This window comes from Astyanax mexicanus, chromosome 17, assembly GCF_023375975.1.
Source record: "Astyanax mexicanus isolate ESR-SI-001 chromosome 17, AstMex3_surface, whole genome shotgun sequence".
Taxonomy (NCBI): Eukaryota; Metazoa; Chordata; class Actinopteri; order Characiformes; family Acestrorhamphidae; genus Astyanax; species Astyanax mexicanus.
The window spans coordinates 25,711,872-25,730,901 of record NC_064424.1 but is presented as its reverse complement, the minus strand read 5'-3'; the positions used below and the strand labels follow the sequence as shown (position 1 = coordinate 25,730,901).

Here is a 19,030-nt window from a genome sequence, read left to right as displayed (position 1 = left end):
ATTTTCAGATAAGTTACAGGACATTAAAGCAGGCTATTGTCACATTGCTGACTCCTCTCACACATCTCATTAACTAATTACCTCTACCATCCTAAGTGGTGTAGGCTTTGTTTCCAGTAGGGGTGTGCGATATGGCTCTAAAATAATATCATGATATTTCAGGGTATATTTGCGATAACAATATACTTGGCAATATAGGAAAACTAAAATAATTCATTTATTTCAGGAATATAGTATAATAGTATAACAGTATAATCATAATGTGGCAAAATAAATAATATAGCATAGAATAATATAATGCAGCAAATAATATTGCAGAATATTTAGTGCATGCATATAAACTGCAAACTAAAACAATTATACAATAAATAAACGTAAAGCTTCACAGTAAATCACAGCCATATTATCACGATATACATTTTTAATATAATGATATTTGTGTGTCACGATATATTGTATACGATATAATATTGCCCACCCCTAGTTTCCAGTTTGTTTTCCCAGTGCAGTGTTTCGTTAAGGTTCCTCAAAGGCCTGGGGCTTTGACCTTCTCTGAACAATATATTACAATAGTGCTTACTGGCAGTTAAGAGTAATGGGCAATAGAAACGAGGTGTTGAAATCAGCAGCGCTGGTTTCATCTACTTGATCTGACTCATGTAGGACTGTAAGACTGGGCATTGGCTGTATTGTTGTGCTTGACTCATCAAGATTAAAGTATAACTGGTGAAAGTAACAGAGTAGCCTCTATACTCATTTTACTGCAGTACAGGACATTGTAACAAAGTTTTTGAAGGATAACAGGAAATGACCAGTGATCTAAGCTGTGTGATTTATGTGATTTTTTATGTGACATTTTGCTTGCAATATGGAACCAAAACAGACGTGCTGATGTCAGTTTCATCAATGGCTGTTTTTATTGGATGAGACCCACCGTGGAGTGGCTGGTATGTCTTTATTAACATTCTTGATTAGACAGTTATGTTATGTGAGTTCTAGACACACCAGTGGTGTTTCCTAATGCAGACCTCTACATCACCTTTCATAATCCACATCAGAAAGAGCAAAAAGAGAGAAGCAGGTGCTGAACTACAGAAGAAGAGTGTGTAGGAGATAAGAGTTGCTCAGCGGGAGACCCTTGAGCCTGGTCCGCACCTGCTGTGCGAAACTTCAGACTCAACCCGGTGCTGAACACAAGTGCTCACTAAATCCAACCATATGTCACCCAATTCATACTGGCTGCACCAGTGAACAGCGTCTGGGAGCTCAGTCTTTGCAAGTCAAAGTCAAGATGAAAGATGAAATGGACGAAAGTGTAGGAGTCACGTAAAGGCCTGTAACTTTTGTAGTACCTTGAAAGACAACACACTTAAGTTCCAATTATCAGGCGCCAGGTCTTATCTTTTGGAAGCGTACACTTTAGCTCTCTTTGAGCTAATGGAATTAAACTTGGCCTAGCTCTGCTGAAGCAGAACTCTACTGAAGTCTCTTGGACCTGTAGCTCTTTGAATTTAACAAACTGTGACTGGTGGATAAAATCATCAAATGAGTGGAATGTTTCTACTTCTTCACTGAGGAAACTGGTCTAGTTGAGACGTCTGCACACAAGATGAGCTTTGTGAGAACCTGCCCTGCAGTGTATAAGTGCAGAATAAGTGTGTGTGGAGTGTGAGGAGGGGGGTATCCCCCAGCTCTGTGAGAATGCATGTGTATAAGCATGTGCTCCCACTCCCATCTCCACTGCACTGCCACAAGTTTTCCTGAGGGCGTGAATGACAGACAGCTGGAGAGAACGTTCCCAAAGAAGAGCCTTAGTAGTGTTTTAAAACGTAGGTCAGAAAGCAAATGAGAGTACGTCTAATTCTTTCCAGGTCATTGTGGAATAAACACTTGAATCTCTAAAAGCGTCTGAGAGTGTTTTAACCACTTACACAACATGGAGACAAGCAGGGCCTTATCAATGGTAAGCGCTAAGCTACATAGAGCTACCATATGACTTTGATATGATCCGTGCTCAGGGCTAAAGCTGCATTCTCGCACTATCATGAGCCGTGGCTTAGTTAAAGATTTTTTGGAGCAGTATTTTCTAATCTCAGTCTTGAAGGAGCCCTCCCAGTCTGTGCAACTGTGTGAGTGTTTTCCCTGTGCTTGTCAGGTTTTAACTGGCTTGGTAGTAAGCCTCTCTGGCAAGGTTTAGGTGTTGGAGCAGTTGTATAACTACTGCTTTACTACAGTTTTATAAGAGGGTGCAAAAAAAAAAAAAAAAAAAAAACAGCACTTTGGCAGATGCATTAGAAATTCCTGCTGAACTGCTTGTTAGTGTGGAGTGATATATTAGGAATGATCAGCCAAGGCATACACTGAATGTCCAGATGTTTGTGGATACCCCTTCTAATGCTTAATGCTTTAAGTTGCACCCACTGCTGACACAGCTGTGCAAATGCATTTACACTTTTGTCTAGTCTGTGTAGAGAAGTGCTGCCAATAGAATAGGATTCTCTGTGGAGTAGATAAACATGAACATATTGGTACCATGCCTAATTCCAGGTTTGGGCATTGAGCTGTGGAGAGATCAAATGTTGTTGTCTGGAATGATGGTGCTATATTCAAGACCCTGTTTATATCTGGTCACTTCATGTGTCTTAAGTATCAGAACCATATAAAGATATGGCTGAGTCACATACATGTAAACATGTAAATGTAAACACATCCGAGGTTCATTAAAACAGATACAATTCTGACAGTCAAACCACTTCAGGAGGTGGTCTATGATGCATTTGAGCCACACATGCATTTGAGCCTCCACCACTCCTGGTGTGAAAATTCAAGCAGTTTAGCTTGATTTGATGGCTTGTAATCATCCGTCTTCCTCTTGATTATATTCCAGAGGTTTTCAATTTGCTAAAATCAAAGAAACTCGTCATTTTTAAGTGATCTAATTTTTTTCTAGAGCTGTACATGTGGTTACAATTCATATACTATTCACATGATGTCACCAGGTGTGCACGGGTTCTAAGTACTTTTGGGTTTAGTTTAAGCATTTGGCGTTTAATAGAAAGGATGTGATCATCCAAAATCATCCAGAATCAACTTCTCACAGTTGATTCTGGCATTCTCTGGACAGTAGAAGCAGTTACTCCAACAAAAGAACTAAATTTTTATTGAATACCCTTGATTTTAAAAGAACCAATGAATAAGCAAGTGTCCCAATACTTTTGCCCATATGATAGCATGTGGCATCAAGAAGGCCTCATGCTTCAGTTGTGATATGAAGCAGCAATTGTTTCACAGTTATTTGATCCCAAGCACCCAAGTGTTTCAGACTCCTAACTCAGCAGTCTGCCTGTAACTCATCCTTTCCTGAAACATGATGCCTGAAGGTACCAGTAATGCTAACGCTCACTACGTCATCGATTTCACTTCAGGGCTTGACTAGCTTTAGTAGAGGATCTGTTGATGCCAGAACTGACGAAAGTGGCCAAAACTAGCACATTAATCCAGCAAAGAACCTCAAGGGACAGACTGAATGTTTTGGCACTAAATGACCGAAGGATCATTAGCGTAGGCTGTATCCCAGCAACCACATGCATGAGGGAACTGGCTGTGCTAGATGCTACAAGCTAAAGCCATATGGTCTAGCACAGGTCCGGTGTAGGTGATATAGCCGTATCGAGTTCCAGACTAGTGGCTGGCCGCAGGATGCTGTCAGAGCTTTCTTTACCTTAGCTGTCTGTGAGAGGAAAGAGAAATGTGATGCCTAAATAAAGTGAAAAGATACTGTCTGCTTGAACCTGGTGTGGTTGTGCAGGACTACACGCATGTTTACAAGGAGAGAATTGAGTAAATGGCTTAATTTCACCATCGACCATCACATTAAAGACAACTGACTAGCATGCAGGGTCTGAGGCTACGTTTCCACAACAGGTAAAGTAACCAAATAATTGTTTTTGAGGCTGTTCACACTGTATTTCTAATGTGACATATATCTGACATTCATCTGATTCAGGTCCAGTAGTAAACAACCATCATAATTGTTAGATTGATGTTTCTCTCAAATTCACTTTAAAACTTTTTAGTTTCCTTTGACAGTGCAGCCACATTTTGCCGTGGCAGCATTTGAACATTTCTTTAGGCATTTTTTCAAACACGGAGTGATTGTAATATGTGCCTTCTCATTTTATGTGAACAGAGACTCCAAATGTGTGTGAGGCCTGTTACCTCACTACCTCGTCCATATGATGAATGTTGTGTAGATGTAAAAGCTGTATAAATTCCAATCTGTCTGTTTAGCTGTGTTCTCCCATATATTGTGTGTATATTTCAGTACCGCACATGAAAGTGGCCCAAATTGAAACTGAAAATATCAAATATCAGATTATGTGTGTGCTCTTTGTGAGATTGCTAAACCACTTGGGCTACATTCAGACTGCTGGCAAATCGGATTAGTTTTTTAAATCAGGTCTGTTGAGATGACTGTTTGCACAGTTATTAGTTGTTATTATATAGTGATCAGCTCAGAGACATTATACATGTCCAAAATAAGGTAGTATCGTGAGAGGCTACCATGCTTTTGGATCTTGTTGAAACAAACAAACAATAAGCATTTTTTGTGGTGCTTTATTAAGAACATTAACAACATAATTACTTTAACTGTTTAAACTATAAATATTACTGGATGAAGTTTAGTTTTTTAAGAATTCCTTTTATGAAATATAAGCATTGCACTGGCAAAATTAAGTTAAAATATATTGTATATATTCAAATGTATTATTGTGAGGGAGACAGTAATAATGGTGGTGTGTGTTTTAGGTCAGACATCTTTTTTACTGTATTATAATATATCAGGAGAGAGAGAGCCTTCTTGAGTAAGTGAGCAAGAAAAAAAGAGAGAAAGGCTTGAGTGTACGAAAGACAGAACGAATGAGAACAAGGGAGAGGGAGACAGTGCGAGCTAGGGCTGCACGATATCTCCTATAAGCATTATCTCGATGTGAGCATTATAAATAGTCACATCTCAGATATTTCCAGTTACAGCTGAATTCACGCTTTCAATCTCAGAAAAATGCTCTTATTAACCTTTTAAAAAGCAATTTAAATGCCTGATTGACGGGCCAATTACTGTTGTTTTGCTGTTTTCCATGGGTTTAGAGTGCTTGACGCTAGAGTTGCACGGTGTACCGAAGGTTCGATTCTTTTTCGATACTACGTCATCACAAACGATTCGGTTCTTTAGCGTTCGATGCTTTCGATACTGTATATAGCCCAGTCACTAGCTTCAAATGAGTCAAATTAGTAGGCGCGATTTGATTCAGTTCATAAGAAAACTGATTCACACCGCAGCAGTCGGTGTGGCAGGATTCAGATAAACTTAGTGTTCTGAACAAATGAATCGATTCACGCGCAAGCCAGCAGAGCAGCAGCGAGTGTAGAATGGCGACGGCTAAAATAACAGATGTCTCTCGTCCGCGACTTGTGGACAAAACGGGCGCGAGGAGTGAAGTGTGGGAAAATAGTCTGAGATGTAGGCATCTGTTTTTTATTGATATTTTTATTTTTAAATAAAATAACGAAAACTGAAAGTGAAACTAAACTACTTTATTAGCGCTGTTTTCACTCCCGCAGTTGTACAGCGGGGGGTGTTGTGCCGATTCTGTCCGCGAAGCGGGAGTCGGATTCAGTAGCGGATTCGGCACAAGGGCGGCGGCACCTCGCGCTCCGCGGTGTTAGTTGTAAGCGCTCGCGCTAGCCGCAAAATACGACAGAAAACACGGAGGGAGCTGCAGAATTATGTATGGGACTAGAATATGAGCACGAGGAGATAAAAGAGAACCTTTACCTGTGAGTAGCTCACATCAGAACACGCAAATCTCTCTCACTCTCTCACTCTTTCTCTGTGTCTCTCTCTCGCACGTGAACGCCTCCGCGTTTGACTTGCAGCACTGTGTTTAGCTGTTCTTAAAAATCATTTTAATTAAATAATAGTTCTATGCTTCTATGTTAGAGTGTTATTTAACATAATTCTGATCATATTTCGCTCATTTAGCAGACAAGCACCCTGATCTCTACAAAGAGCTGAGAAGTCGACAGGTTAGTGGAGTTAGTCAAGAGACACTCTGTCTGTAGCTTTACTAAGATTTACTAGCGACTGCTAGTAAATCACGTTAACACGGAGAGGAGTGTGCAGGAGTTTTGTTTTGGACCCGTGGTTTTCTCTATTTCTCCATTATCCCATTGGCTGTGAAACATGAACTCAAGATGTTCACGTTTTCGCGTTTCCATCGCAAATCTGTGGTCAGGCACGTAGCCTGCTTGATCGTTACACTGAACATGGGCTTATTAAAAACGGTAAACGGTTGATTAATAAAACGGAGCAGTGAGTGTTAAAATGAACATAACATTGTAATGTTCTTCTGTCTCTTTATTTTCCTTATTCAGAACTTAACTTCTGCCCGCCCGTCAGGTTCACATAGTCAGGCTACCATTACCTCTGGTTTTAGTTTTAGTTTTTAGGAAGTGTTTAGATAATTATGTTATAGTTAAGGTTATAATAACGAAACTTGTTTTTTGTACAAATGTTTCATTTTAGAATAAAAACGTTTGCACCGATTGTTCAGTGTTCAACCCAGTTCAGTCAAAAATAAACATTTTATGTTCAGATATTTTTATTGTTTTTTTTTCTTCCAAGTATCGTTTTGGTATCGAGAATCGTGATACTACAGTTGGTATCGGTATCGAAGTCAAAATTTTGGTATCGTGACAACCCTACTTGACGCTGACTCAGCTCTCTATTGGTCCGGACGTGAGGGCGTGCGGGTAGGGGCCCTGCATTGTTTAGTATTGCGATACATAGACATCGTCAAAAAAAGAACATTTGCAATGTAAAATTTTTCCTTTATCGTGCAGCCCTAGCACGAGCGCCTGAGAGATTTTTGCACAGCGGCAGTGTGTGGACAGTTTTTTATATGAATGTAGTCATTGTTTTTCAAACTACAAGTGCTGCAAAAAACACTTTGAAGTCTGATTTAACACATCTGTACAAATCTGATTGTACACTCATTGTCAGAGAAATTGCTCCAGAAGGAAATAGTTGCACCCAGAAGGAAATAGTCTTATTTTTTGAGCTAGAAAATACAGAAGTAGTGTGTAATGCAACATGCCAGTTGTAGAGGTTTCTAATTGTGTTCTGCATTAATTCACTCCATGCAGCTTGAATATTCACTCAGTTCCTTTAGATTTTTGTGTTTCAAGACAAGCTCTTGAGACAGCAGCAATATGAGGGTAAGCATTGTCTTTGTCCTGTTAGAATAGTGCACCAGAGTGCATTCAGGAAAAGTTGGGCCACTGGTTGCAAGACCTCTTTAACATAATGTTAGTCTGTCAAAATGCCTGTAATAAAGACCAAAGGTTATTGGTGGCATTGTATGAAATTGCAATGGCCACTATGTTTTTAACGATGAATGTAATTGCATTTTAAACCTCCAAAATTGTACTTCATATGATTTTTTGGGCTTTAGATGATCAACAATCAACTAGAATACAATTTAGATATACCAAAAACTTTAATTTGGACTTAGAAATCTGACCAGGTTGTGAAGATTCTGGCCAATTGTAAGGACTTAACTGACAAAATATACAGCGATCACCTGTCTATAAGCTGGAAACACTTTGATTCTACCATTGTTCAAGCTCTGTAACATGCTGTCATGCAAACTAGCCTCCAACTCTTCATATGGTGTTGAGGGGTGTCAGGACTGGAAGGGTGTGAGGAGTATAATTCACCCCCTCACACTTTCCACACCTGTCCATGCCTGATGACCTTTGCCCATTCTGCCTTCTCTAGACTCTGCAGCTGCTAGGAAGACATTTCACTTCTCTCATTTCGTTAAGTACATTCTTAAGCAGGGCTGTGATTGGTCAAAGACACGGCCTGATTCACTTGATGCAGTGGTTCTTAAACTGTTCTCAGATTCTTGTTTTTGCTCTATCCCTATGTCTGTATGGCTGGATTGGAGCAAAAAATCTGTAGTGTCTAGGGGTCTCTGAACATCTGTTCCTTTTCCTTTCCCTCTGTTTCCTGTCTGTATTCTATTGGGAATCAAGAAAGCCATTCCAGTTTTGGTCTTTTTAAAAGACAATGTCTAGACTTGCCAGTAGACGCTGGAAAAATTATAAAAGTGATTCTGGACTTGGTTCATATCCTCAAGAAAGACTCCAAGCCACTTCAAAAATTTAACACTGAAAAAACAAGATGATGGAAAAGTTAGTTTAACGCTTGTGCTGCATTCATGACAGCTCGGATTTTTTGAACAAACCACCACCTCAGAGTGCTCCAGCTGTGTGAGGTCCGAAACATATGGGCACACACAGCAGTCTAACTCTTTTATTGCTGCTGTGGGAGTTTAAAAAGCTTTTTTTCACTGCTGTGTCACTGCCGTTTGGTTAGCCACTCATTTATTAGCAACTGTTCGCCAGGAATATAACCATAAAATACATAAAATGAGAACATAGCTTGATAACACGCCTGAAAGGAAAACCTACTTCTGTTTGAAAATCTTTTTATATGATAGCTTTTTTCAGAATGTCAAGCTTTCCAAATGGAAAAATGGATGATCAAGTATTAGAATCTGAGACACCATGACAAGAACCAAAATATAATGTTCAGAACATCTTTAAAACATCAGTCAGGTTTTGTGGGGTGTTCCAAATATGCAGTGGTCAGTACCTACCAGACATGCTCCGTGGAAAGACAACTTGTGAATTGACTCACAATATACATACATTTATATTTAAAGTATTTAACAGATACTCTTGTCCAGAGTAGACTTAAGTGGTTTGTTATTTGTAGGGATTAGAGTCAAAAGAATCATCAAACTTAAATACTATCAAAAACTGAAGTCAGTCTGGATAATTAGTTGTCAAATAAAATCATGAGGATAGCTTGCAAGTTTAAGTTAAATGTTAATTTAGGTACTTTAGTATACGTTTAAGGACAGCAAGTGACTCTGCTGTTCAGTCACCCAGCAGAAATCCTTGGTTGTAAGGCTAAGAAAATTCTGGGTGCCTGTCTTTTAAGGGTCTTGGATGATGGTGGGTCAAGCCAAGACACACTGGAAGCCTGAAGTGCTCTTCGATTTGTTTTTGACCAATGCCATTAAGTCCAGAACGGACAGAGGGTTTTGAATCTGATGTGGGCAGTAGAGTTACATTGCTGAACAGATTGAATATTTAAGATGAAGATTCTCAATCAGTGGCAAGTGTCTTATGCCAGGCATAGGAAGATCAGCCAGATAGGAGGTGCAATTGTCAAGTCTTGTTTGTAACACAAGACGAGATAAAGGACTTAATACAGCTAAAGGACTTAAATTATCTGCTGCTAACGTTTAAAGATGACCAGATAAAATAGCACATATTCAGAAGCATTATGGAGTCCATGGAAATCTGAGAAATCTGTTGCTGGTTGGTGTATATCATGAGATGATGTCATACCAGTATTCATCCCTAGCAGCTGCCTCTATAGTGGTATCAGCACTTTCCATTTTGGGTTCATCCACATTCATTCCTTGTAGAAGGTCCAGAATGACCTGCCACAGCCTTCAGCCTCCTCTGAAGTTCGAATAGTTTTAGCAGGAGGAGGGCGAACGCCCTGTGGATTGCACTCACCTGCGAGAACAGAGAAGCAGAGGGGTGAACCTCAGTCATTCCAGGAAATCTTATCTGATCTTTTAATTTTCATGACTGATTACAGTGTTTACTCCGCCAATTATGTGTTTCCATGTGCCAGGAGAACTGTATATGAAACTGAAGTATATATACGATAGTGGTGTATTTGTTTGACGTCAGCTGTAGGTATTTTGTAAGTGTGTGGGGTGTGTCTGTGGAGTTGTGTTTGCAATGCATTGTGACTTTGTGATATTTGTGTGTGTGGAAATAACATGAATCAAAGTCAAAGTCAGCTTTGTTATCATTATTTCTCACCACAGAGTACGAAATTTAGTTCCTCCAGATAGAGAAACAGAACTGCATCAGATAAATGAACAATTAATACAGTAATTGTTGGAATTGGACAAGATGGCGGCGCGCAGTAGTGCAGCGGCTTCTCACGCTCCTAGCGAACACCCTATTTTGAGCTGTTTTTACGTCGGTTCTGAACCCAACTTTACGCGCCCCACGCATGTGAGTTACAGCAGAACCGAACTTCTGAGGATTAAGGACAGTTTGGTCAGTAAAACAGCAACTATGGACAGTAATATCCGAGCTACGCTGGGCGAGCTGCAGATCCTCCGCGCTCCGGCGTGGGGGAGCGGATCGCTGCAGACAAAGGGCAAGAGGAGGAGGCGGTGCGAGCGGCGTCAGAAGAGAGGAAAACGCGCTGGGTTGCTAGCCAGGCTAAAGGCTAATGCTAACCGACCCCCGATTCCGTCGCTTTTCCTCTCTAACGTCCGCTCTTTGGATAACAAGCTGGACCTGCTGCGGCTGAGGATGAATGTTTCTGAGGAGATGAGGAACTGCGCTGTGATTTGTCTCACGGAAACCTGGCTGAACCAGACCATGCCGGACTCAGCCTTCCAGCTCGCCGGCCGGCAGCTCTTCCGAGCGGACCGCAGCCAGCTATCCGGGAAAGCCCGGGGGGGGCGGCTTGTGCGTCTACATAAACAAAGGTTGGTGCACAACCTGCGTGTTGGTAAACAGCCACTGCTCCAAGGCGACAGAATAGCTGACTGTAAAGTGTCGTCCTCACTATCTGCATTGTGAGTTTTCGGCGGTGTTCGTGATTGCTGTTTACATAGCACCGGATGCTAATGCTAACAACGAGCTGAAAGAGCTTTATGACAACATCAGCTCGCTTCAGAACAAGCATCCGGACACGTTCTACGTGGTAGCGGGGGATTTTAACCACGTAGAACTGAAGAACACGCTGCCGAGGTTTTACCAACACGTGAACATTCCAACGCGAGGTAATAACACGCTGGACCGTGTTTACTCCTCTGTGAAAGACGCTTACAAAGCATTCCCCCGCCCCCACCTCGGGCTATCGGACCACATCTCCATCATGCTGGTCCCCGCATACCACCCCCCACTGCGACGCTCAAAACCCACACAGAAAACCATCACGGTGTGGCCCAGTGACGGCGCAGCTGTGCTGCAGGACTGCTTCGGCTGCACAGACTGGCAGGTCTTCAGGGAGGATGCTGAGTGTGAGGGGGAGCTGGATCTGGAGGAATACACTGCTGTTCTCGGGTACATCAGCAAGTGTGTGGAGGATGTCACTACTACCAAGACTGTGACTTGCTACCCCCTGCACATTGGAGGATCTGCGGTGGAAGTGGTTGACAGCTACAGGTACTTGGGTGTGCACCTGACCAGCAACCTCACCTGGAGCAACAACACTTCCACTCTGGTCAGGAAGGCACATCAGCGGCTCTACTTCCTCAGTAGGCTGAGACGAGCTGGACTCGGGAGCGTAGTCCTCACCTCCTTCTACAGATGTGTGGTGGAGAGCGTCGTGTGCTCCAGCATCAATGTGTGGCATGGAAGCTGCTCTGCTGTAGACAGGAAAGCACTGCAGAGGGTGGTGAAGGCTGCACAGAGGATTGTTGGAGTTAGCTTCCCCAGCACCACAGACATTTACACCTCCAGATGCAGGAAAAGGGCCACCTGCATCAGGAAGGATCCCACCCACCCAGCACACGCACTTTTGTCCCCCTTCCCTCAGGCCGGAGGCTGCGGAGCATTAAGTGCAAAACAACAAGACTCAGAAACAGCTTCATTCCGGAAGCTGTAAGACTCTTAAACTCCACTTAACAACACACTGCACTGACACCAAGGACAAATTACTGTTTACTGTTTACAAACATGGTCACTTTACTTGCACTGAGACACTTTATCTCCACTGCTCTAATTATCATGCTGCTATAGCACACTTGCACTCTGGACTTCATGTTGCTGAACCTTCTACTCTCTATTTATTTTTTTTATTCTTTGGGATATTTATCTATCTATTTTGTATATTCTATTTCTTTTATTGTATTCTTTTTTTATCTATATATCTATTAATAACAGCTCTTCGGGTGTAAAACTGGATCGTGAGATCACAATTTCGTTCCACCTCATGTACCACATGTGATGCGAATGACAATAAAATCTCCTTGAATCCTTGAAAATCTACAAGTAGATCCAGCAGTGCGCTATACATTAGGCTGTAAACACTGTAGAGACTAGACAGCTTACTGTAGATGAGGCAGGGTGGAATACTAAAGTATAGTGTGGTATAGTACTATGCAAATTGTCAAACCTGGATTTTAAATCCAGTTACCAGTTCTACCAGAAGACTTAGCAGGCAGGCAAAACAGTAAAATCAGTAACAACATTTTTAAAATTAAATATTTACACTTTTATAGGAAACAATATCTGAAGTAAAAGTCTTTGATTTGAAGAAAAACGTTTAGCATAGTTATCTGGACTATTGTGGGTCCTGCTGTATATAGAAGTTCAAGAAAACCAAGAAAACAGGCTTTTAAGTAGAGGTCTTTTAAAGACAGATGAAAGCTGGTAATTGTTTAAGGTAAAGGTGCCTTAAAGATCACTTTGTCGACAATTAACGATAATATCGACTAATTGTTGCAGCCCTAACCTAGAACTTGGGAAGATAATGTATAGTCAGCACTTGTGCAGTGAAAAGCTGCACTGCCAAGTGTGCTGGATAAAAGATTATTTAAGTAGTATTCAGGCAGTGATGAAGACCCCTGACCTCCGTTTTGACTGCAAATTCTTGGACTGCTTTTCATTGCCAGTCCAGCCCTGGTCAAAAAGGTAGACATTAAACAAAGTACAGATGTTCTGGGATCTCACATGTGAAATGACCAGATGTAGCAAGTGGTGAAGTAGATGGAAGAGACATAAGGTTAAGTATTTATTTCTTTTATTGTTTATGATTATGCCTTACAGCTTATAAACACCCGAAACAAAACTTACCATCACTGATTGTGGAAACTTCACACTAGACCACAATCAGCTTGGTCTGTGTGTTTATCCACTCTTCCTCCAGACTCTGCTCCCTTAATTTCCAAATGAAATGTACAATTTACTAATGATCAGTGATGGTTTGGAGAGACATGTCATCTGCTGGTGTTGATCCACTGTGTTATACAGTCTCAAATCAGTGTAGTGTTTTACGGGAAAACTTTCCACACTTTATGCTTCCCTCTGTTGATAACTTTTATAGAAATGCATATTTCATTTTCCAGCAGGCACACTGCCAAAAGTACCAATTGGTCTTATGTAATATTCAAATTTTCTGGGATACTGATTTTTAGGTTTTCATTGGCTGTAAGCCATGACCATCAGCAACAAAAGAAAAAAATGCTTAAAATAGATCACTCTGTGTGTAATACATTTATATAATATATGAGTTTCAGATTTTTAGCTGAATTACTGAAATAAAATAACTTTTAAATTATATTCTAGTTTATTGAGATGCACCTGTACTCTGTAGCCTGTGTCCAGATATAAAAAGTCCATGGGCACTTGGGCTAAGGGAAGAAGTTTTTCTTCCTGGTGCTACCGGCCTGTTACTCTTTAAATGCTACTGGGTGTGAATATCCTTGATGGCAGGAAACCTTGACCCAATGATTTGCTGGACAGGACTCAACAGTACACCCCCATCATTAATGTATGGAGCATTTTCAGACCAGGCAGTGGTGTTGGAGGATAGGATGCTCTTTAAGTTTTTAGGATGAGTGAACTCCATCACACTGCTGTAACTCTACACACAGCATGTCTCTCCAACTACTAAGCACCTTAAAATACTCATAAATATGATTATATGTATAGAATAGATATCATTCACATCCAGCACTTGAATATACTCAGTCCAAACTGAAAAGAAACTTCAGGATGGGGTAGAGAAAGTGGAGAGAGAGTGAAAGGGCTTGTGTTAACTGTCCTTCTGTCCTTCTCACTTACTGCTTGTTGGCACTCGGCTTACACTGCAAAATAGATGCAGTGGATCACCGAGTAATTTAGTCTGAGTACAGACTTAATCTGTGTTGTAATTAAGCGGGACAGTTTCAGAAGTCCTCTCTGGTTCCTACCCAAATTCTTTCCTTCAATGTGAGCTGTTACTAATTCACATCCAGGCCGCCCATATGCCGCTATATCTACCAATCAGGCAGCTTGAAGGTTGCCATGTGCTTCCAGTGGGACATGTGCCAGTTGTGCTGTCTTTTTCAGCTGTTCCTCATGCAGTAACAGCTGAAACATGCTTGGAGGAAAGAACCGAATGACCAGTATTGAACATGTGACTGAACATAGTGGCTGATCCTAGTCTGCATATGGTTACTCTTTGACATACTTTGAATTTATCATCTGGGCCTGTCACTGAATAAGAATTTCATGATGAATGGACAAATAGAAATGCTCCAAAATGACTTCAGCTCTTTCCCTTTAGCTAGAACTCCCCCTATCACATTGGTCCCAGTACTCAAAGGGTGAAGAAGAGCAACAAGCTCAACACACTTGAAGGCGCATGCTAACTTTTAATTTGGTTACATCGGCTAATAGATGTCCATGCTGGCTAGCATCACTCACTAAATAACACTAAATGAGGAAGGAGCATACTACCCACCCAGGAAGAGAGAGAAAGAGAGATAGGCCACATGACTGTCGCAAAACCAAAGGCAGTACTTAGACAGTTGGGCCACTCAGTTGAACCTAGTGACTATATTTAAGTATGTACAGCTTAATGGCTCTCAAAGTAAAGTCACCACTGTTTTAGCCTCTCTGCTGTCTGGTTGCAGTATGATGATTAACTCCATCCATCCACACATGTTTCAGTGACAAAACAGACCATTTTCCATCTCAGTGTTCTCCTCTTATCTTTATTTAGATCATCAGCATTTATTACAAATTTTGCCTAATTTTTATTTTCCTGCTGAAATATTAAAAATTGGTATTCTGCACACAGATCGTCAAAGGCATGGTAACACTTGTAAAGTGATGGACAGCCATGGCTGGAACAGATTGTCTCTGTGATATTTCTACTGATTACAAGGTGTAGCTGAGTTTTGGTCAAGTTATCAGGCAACTATTTAGTTGATCATACGCTTATCAATTATTGATATGAGGTTGAGCTGTTGGTTGCATTAACAGACACTATGTACAACGTTATTTTTGTTAAGCATAAATGTCCAGTATGATCCAATATGATATTTTACAGACTAAAAGGAACCGTATTAAAAGGAGCACTATCAATAAACGTCTATTTTCATATATATGGTGCATTCTTAAAAAAAACATTTACTTTTAAAGTCAAATGAGCACTGGGTGTTAATCTACACAGATTTACAACAGCACAGTTAGCAGCTTAGCTTAGCGCTAGTAAATGCCACCCGAGAGAGCTACACTGAGGAACCCTGAGTGTTCCAGTAAGCCAGGGCGCTATCAGCTAGCGGTTCGTTCCGTGTAGCTTGTTTTAACATGGTAAACACACAGACTACAGTCCAATAAGTCCGAATGGCTTTACGGCTCCTTACAACCTGACTGGTAAAATTCATACATAAGGCGCACAGGATTAAAAGGTGCACTAAAGATTTTTGTTAATTAGTTAATTAGTTGTTAGCCATGCTGGACTATAGTGTTTATACTCAGTTGTGGCTAGAGAGCTTATAAAATACATTTTCTGGTCTAGATAGTGTCCAAATACCATTTTAAACATTACTGTTTTCTTTTAATCGCCACCAGCAGCTCTGGAGTTAAACTGAACCATAGTAGCTTTGGTTTATCTTAATGGCAAACAGCTAAGATCTGCTACAGTAATTTGATGGAAATGTAAATCGTATCATAATTAAATGATGACATAAAATGCAATTTTACTGTTAAAATGTTACATTTACTAGACAACTGGTTAGTCAGTGGAAAAAGTCTGCTTTGCCTCTGGTCCTTGAGGTTGTGTTGTAAACTCAGTGAAGGTAATAGATCTGTAGATGTGAGATGTGAGCGAGTCTGAAAATGTGTAGACATGTCTGGCTCTGCCTCTAGTCTTTACAGAACAGAACAGAATCTGGTTGCAGTGTCAAAACCATGACAGACATAGAGATTTGGCTTTTTTTCCAAAACTGCATGGACAGGAATGGAACCCCTTCCCGTTCTCACTGGTTTAGGTAGTAAGCTGTTGACCTGGTACTGGTGTGGTGTCTATTCCAGTCACTGTTTTCTCACACTTAATCATCTGTCTCTCTCGGCAGAGTGGACGATGAGGCAGTCGTGGACAGAGGGGCCTCATACAAGCACCTGTGTGACGAAGAAGAGGTTGAGGGTAAGACACACACACACACACATACACACACCAAAAACGTGTCAAAAAGCATGTCAGGATGACTTTATTTGTTTTTCATTGTGTTTTTATCTCTTTTGTCAGATTAATCTCTTGTTATCGTCGTCTTGTTTTTGTCTTGTTGTTTTCCTTTTTTTTCTTTCCTCTCGTTTGTGGTTTTTGTCCTTCGTTGTCTCTCTCTCTCTCTCTCTCTCTCTCTCTTTCTCTCTCTCTCTCTCTCTTTTTAGTGGTCTGAATGAACCAGGCAGCTGTTGACAGAGTGGCAACATTGACATGTTGAGCAGTGCAGGGCAGGATTACAAAGATAAAGATAAAATGAGTGTGTGCAGATGTTACAAACCTCAGACACGTGAAGATGTTTACTGTGATAATGCTCAGTGCCTGTGGACACACACACACACACGCACACACACACTGAGAGAGCTCTGCCACATTGGTGTTAAATTCAGTTGAGGTATGTTTGCAGTGTTTCAGGGATTAAGCAAATCCAACCGATGTTTGCGCAAACTATCTATAGAAACCCCAGTGACCACAACACACACACTCACACACACCAACACACACAAACCAAAGTCACTGTGGACACATCGAGTCCTTCACACATTACTGTTTTCAAACAGATTCTATTTTCTTCTCACCCTCTTCTGAAGCTTTCGGGAATGTGACACAGTACACATGTCCCTCGCTCTCTTTTTTTTTTCTATCTGTATCTCTCTGTCTGTCTCCTTCGCCCTCAGACACACACACACACACACACACACACAACATATGCACAAAGTCCATGAAAAATACACCACTGCTGTAATTAGACTGTGTAAAATACCAAAGAACTATGATCTGAATTACAAACAGAATCAGATTTATTGGCCAACATGTCCACACACACACACACACATACACGCAGGGAGTTTAGTACTAGCCAGTTGGGTCTTTCATGTACTATGGTGAAATCCAGATAATATACTCAGTAGACACAGTACACAAGTATTAATCAGCTTAAGGACACAATATACACATTGCGCACACTGTAAAATAAATAAGCAAGGTAAACATTGACACACCGAACGTAATAGGTAGCAGTATTCAATTTGATCTTAAAGTATTACCTAGAAACACCTGCACCTGTACAAGTTGTGAGAAATAATTAAAGTGACGTGAATTATCAGAGTTTAGCAAGACCTAATAGTGTATGCCAGATGAATGGGACATTTTATTTAAGATAATATGCAGGCATTTAAAATTCTTTGATCCACACTGTCACATGTGTAATGGAAATTTGCCATAGAAGGCATTACCACCCACAGTGAACAGAGCAGTGGGTGATAATGAGCATATACTGGTGGTGTCTGGCTAGAATTGACCATGTGAACAGACAGCCACTTTCAGAAATCATATCTACAGTACAGGAAGCCTCCTATGCATATCCCACAGGTCAGTGCAGCATTCTTAAGCTTCTAGAAGTGATTGCACATAATAGTAGTTCTATTCTCTTGAGATGTGGCATGTCAGTGTTTTATTTTTTACTGTAATGTCCACTCATGTACAGACAATGTACATTTCACAGATAAAAAATATACAATATACTGTATTTTTCGCACTATAAGGCACACTATCAATAAACATTTTCTGGTGATTTTTCATACATAAGGCGCACTGTATTATCAGGCGCACTGTGCGACACTAGTATGGCACAGGGGTGTTGCCATGTTTCCCTTCTAATTCAGCCGGTCTCGCTGCTGGGTGGCAACTCCTGCTAAGCTAAGTTAAGTAAACATAACTGTAATTCTTAAAAAATATTTTCTCTTACAGTTAAATGAGCACTGGATGTTAATCTACACAGATTTCTCTACTGAAAATTGTTTATTTGGGTTAGTAAATTGTTTCAGTTATTTATATTATATTGCTAATGCCGCATAAAAGCGCTACACTGAGAAATCCTGAGTGTCCTGGCAACCCAGGGTAATATTAGCTAGCAGTTTATCCCATGTAGCTTCTTTAAACGCAATAAACGTGCAGGCTACAGGCAGATAATACTCACCTCTGAGCTCCGAAAGAGCTAGCGCTTAGCGCTGTTAACATCTAATGTCAGTGCTGCTCCTACAGCGCTAGCCGGGGTTAGCAGCAGGGTACAGGCCGATAATACTTACCTCTGAACGGCGATAGAGCTAGCACTTAGCGTAGTTAGCGACTAATGCTAATGCTGCTCCAGTCTCGGTGCTGGAGAACTAAACTGATACTCCTGTATAACGCTGTACTTCAGCAGAGTGCCTTTACTGCTCCTTATAAACTGACTGGTAAAATTCATACACAAGGCGCAGTGGATTACAAGGTGCACTGACGATTTTGGGGGAAATTAAAGCATGTGCCCGAAAAATATGACGAAGACACATACAGATTTTATAGGCACAAGCAGTACTTGGACTTACACGAAAGTGTGTGTGGTGGTGCAGATAAAAGTAGAGTGCATTAATTTTGGGTAAAAACAATTGTGGTGAACATAATTCTGGATGTGAAGCAAGGTGTAATAGAGTGTGTTCTCCAGAGTGTAATCTAGAGAATGGTAACCATTCTTACTCTTAAAGAGGGCAAAATATTAAGAATAACTGTAACTGTAATATTGGAATTATTCTGAATGTTAGCATTTCTGCAGATCAGGGAGGGATTCAGGGAAGCTGGGAATACTGACTTGCATTGCCTGTT

The 19,030-nt window shown here is 40.8% G+C and overlaps 2 protein-coding genes across 12 annotated transcripts in view; one reads left to right on the top strand and one right to left on the bottom strand.

The window, feature by feature from the left end:
• The window catches only part of rpl35 (ribosomal protein L35), a 657,733-nt gene that overhangs the window by 94,700 nt on the left and 544,003 nt on the right, over positions 1-19,030 (bottom strand). The gene's annotated exons all lie outside the window — the stretch shown is intronic.
• slc4a4b (solute carrier family 4 member 4b) overlaps positions 1-19,030 on the top strand; it is a 77,984-nt gene that overhangs the window by 7,284 nt on the left and 51,670 nt on the right. For all 4 annotated transcript variants that reach the window (XM_007233979.4, XM_007233980.4, XM_007233981.4 and 1 more), the window contains exon 2: positions 16,242-16,312. In XM_007233979.4, the coding sequence (XP_007234041.2) occupies positions 16,242-16,312 (71 nt within the window). The remainder of the gene's footprint in view (positions 1-16,241; positions 16,313-19,030) is intronic.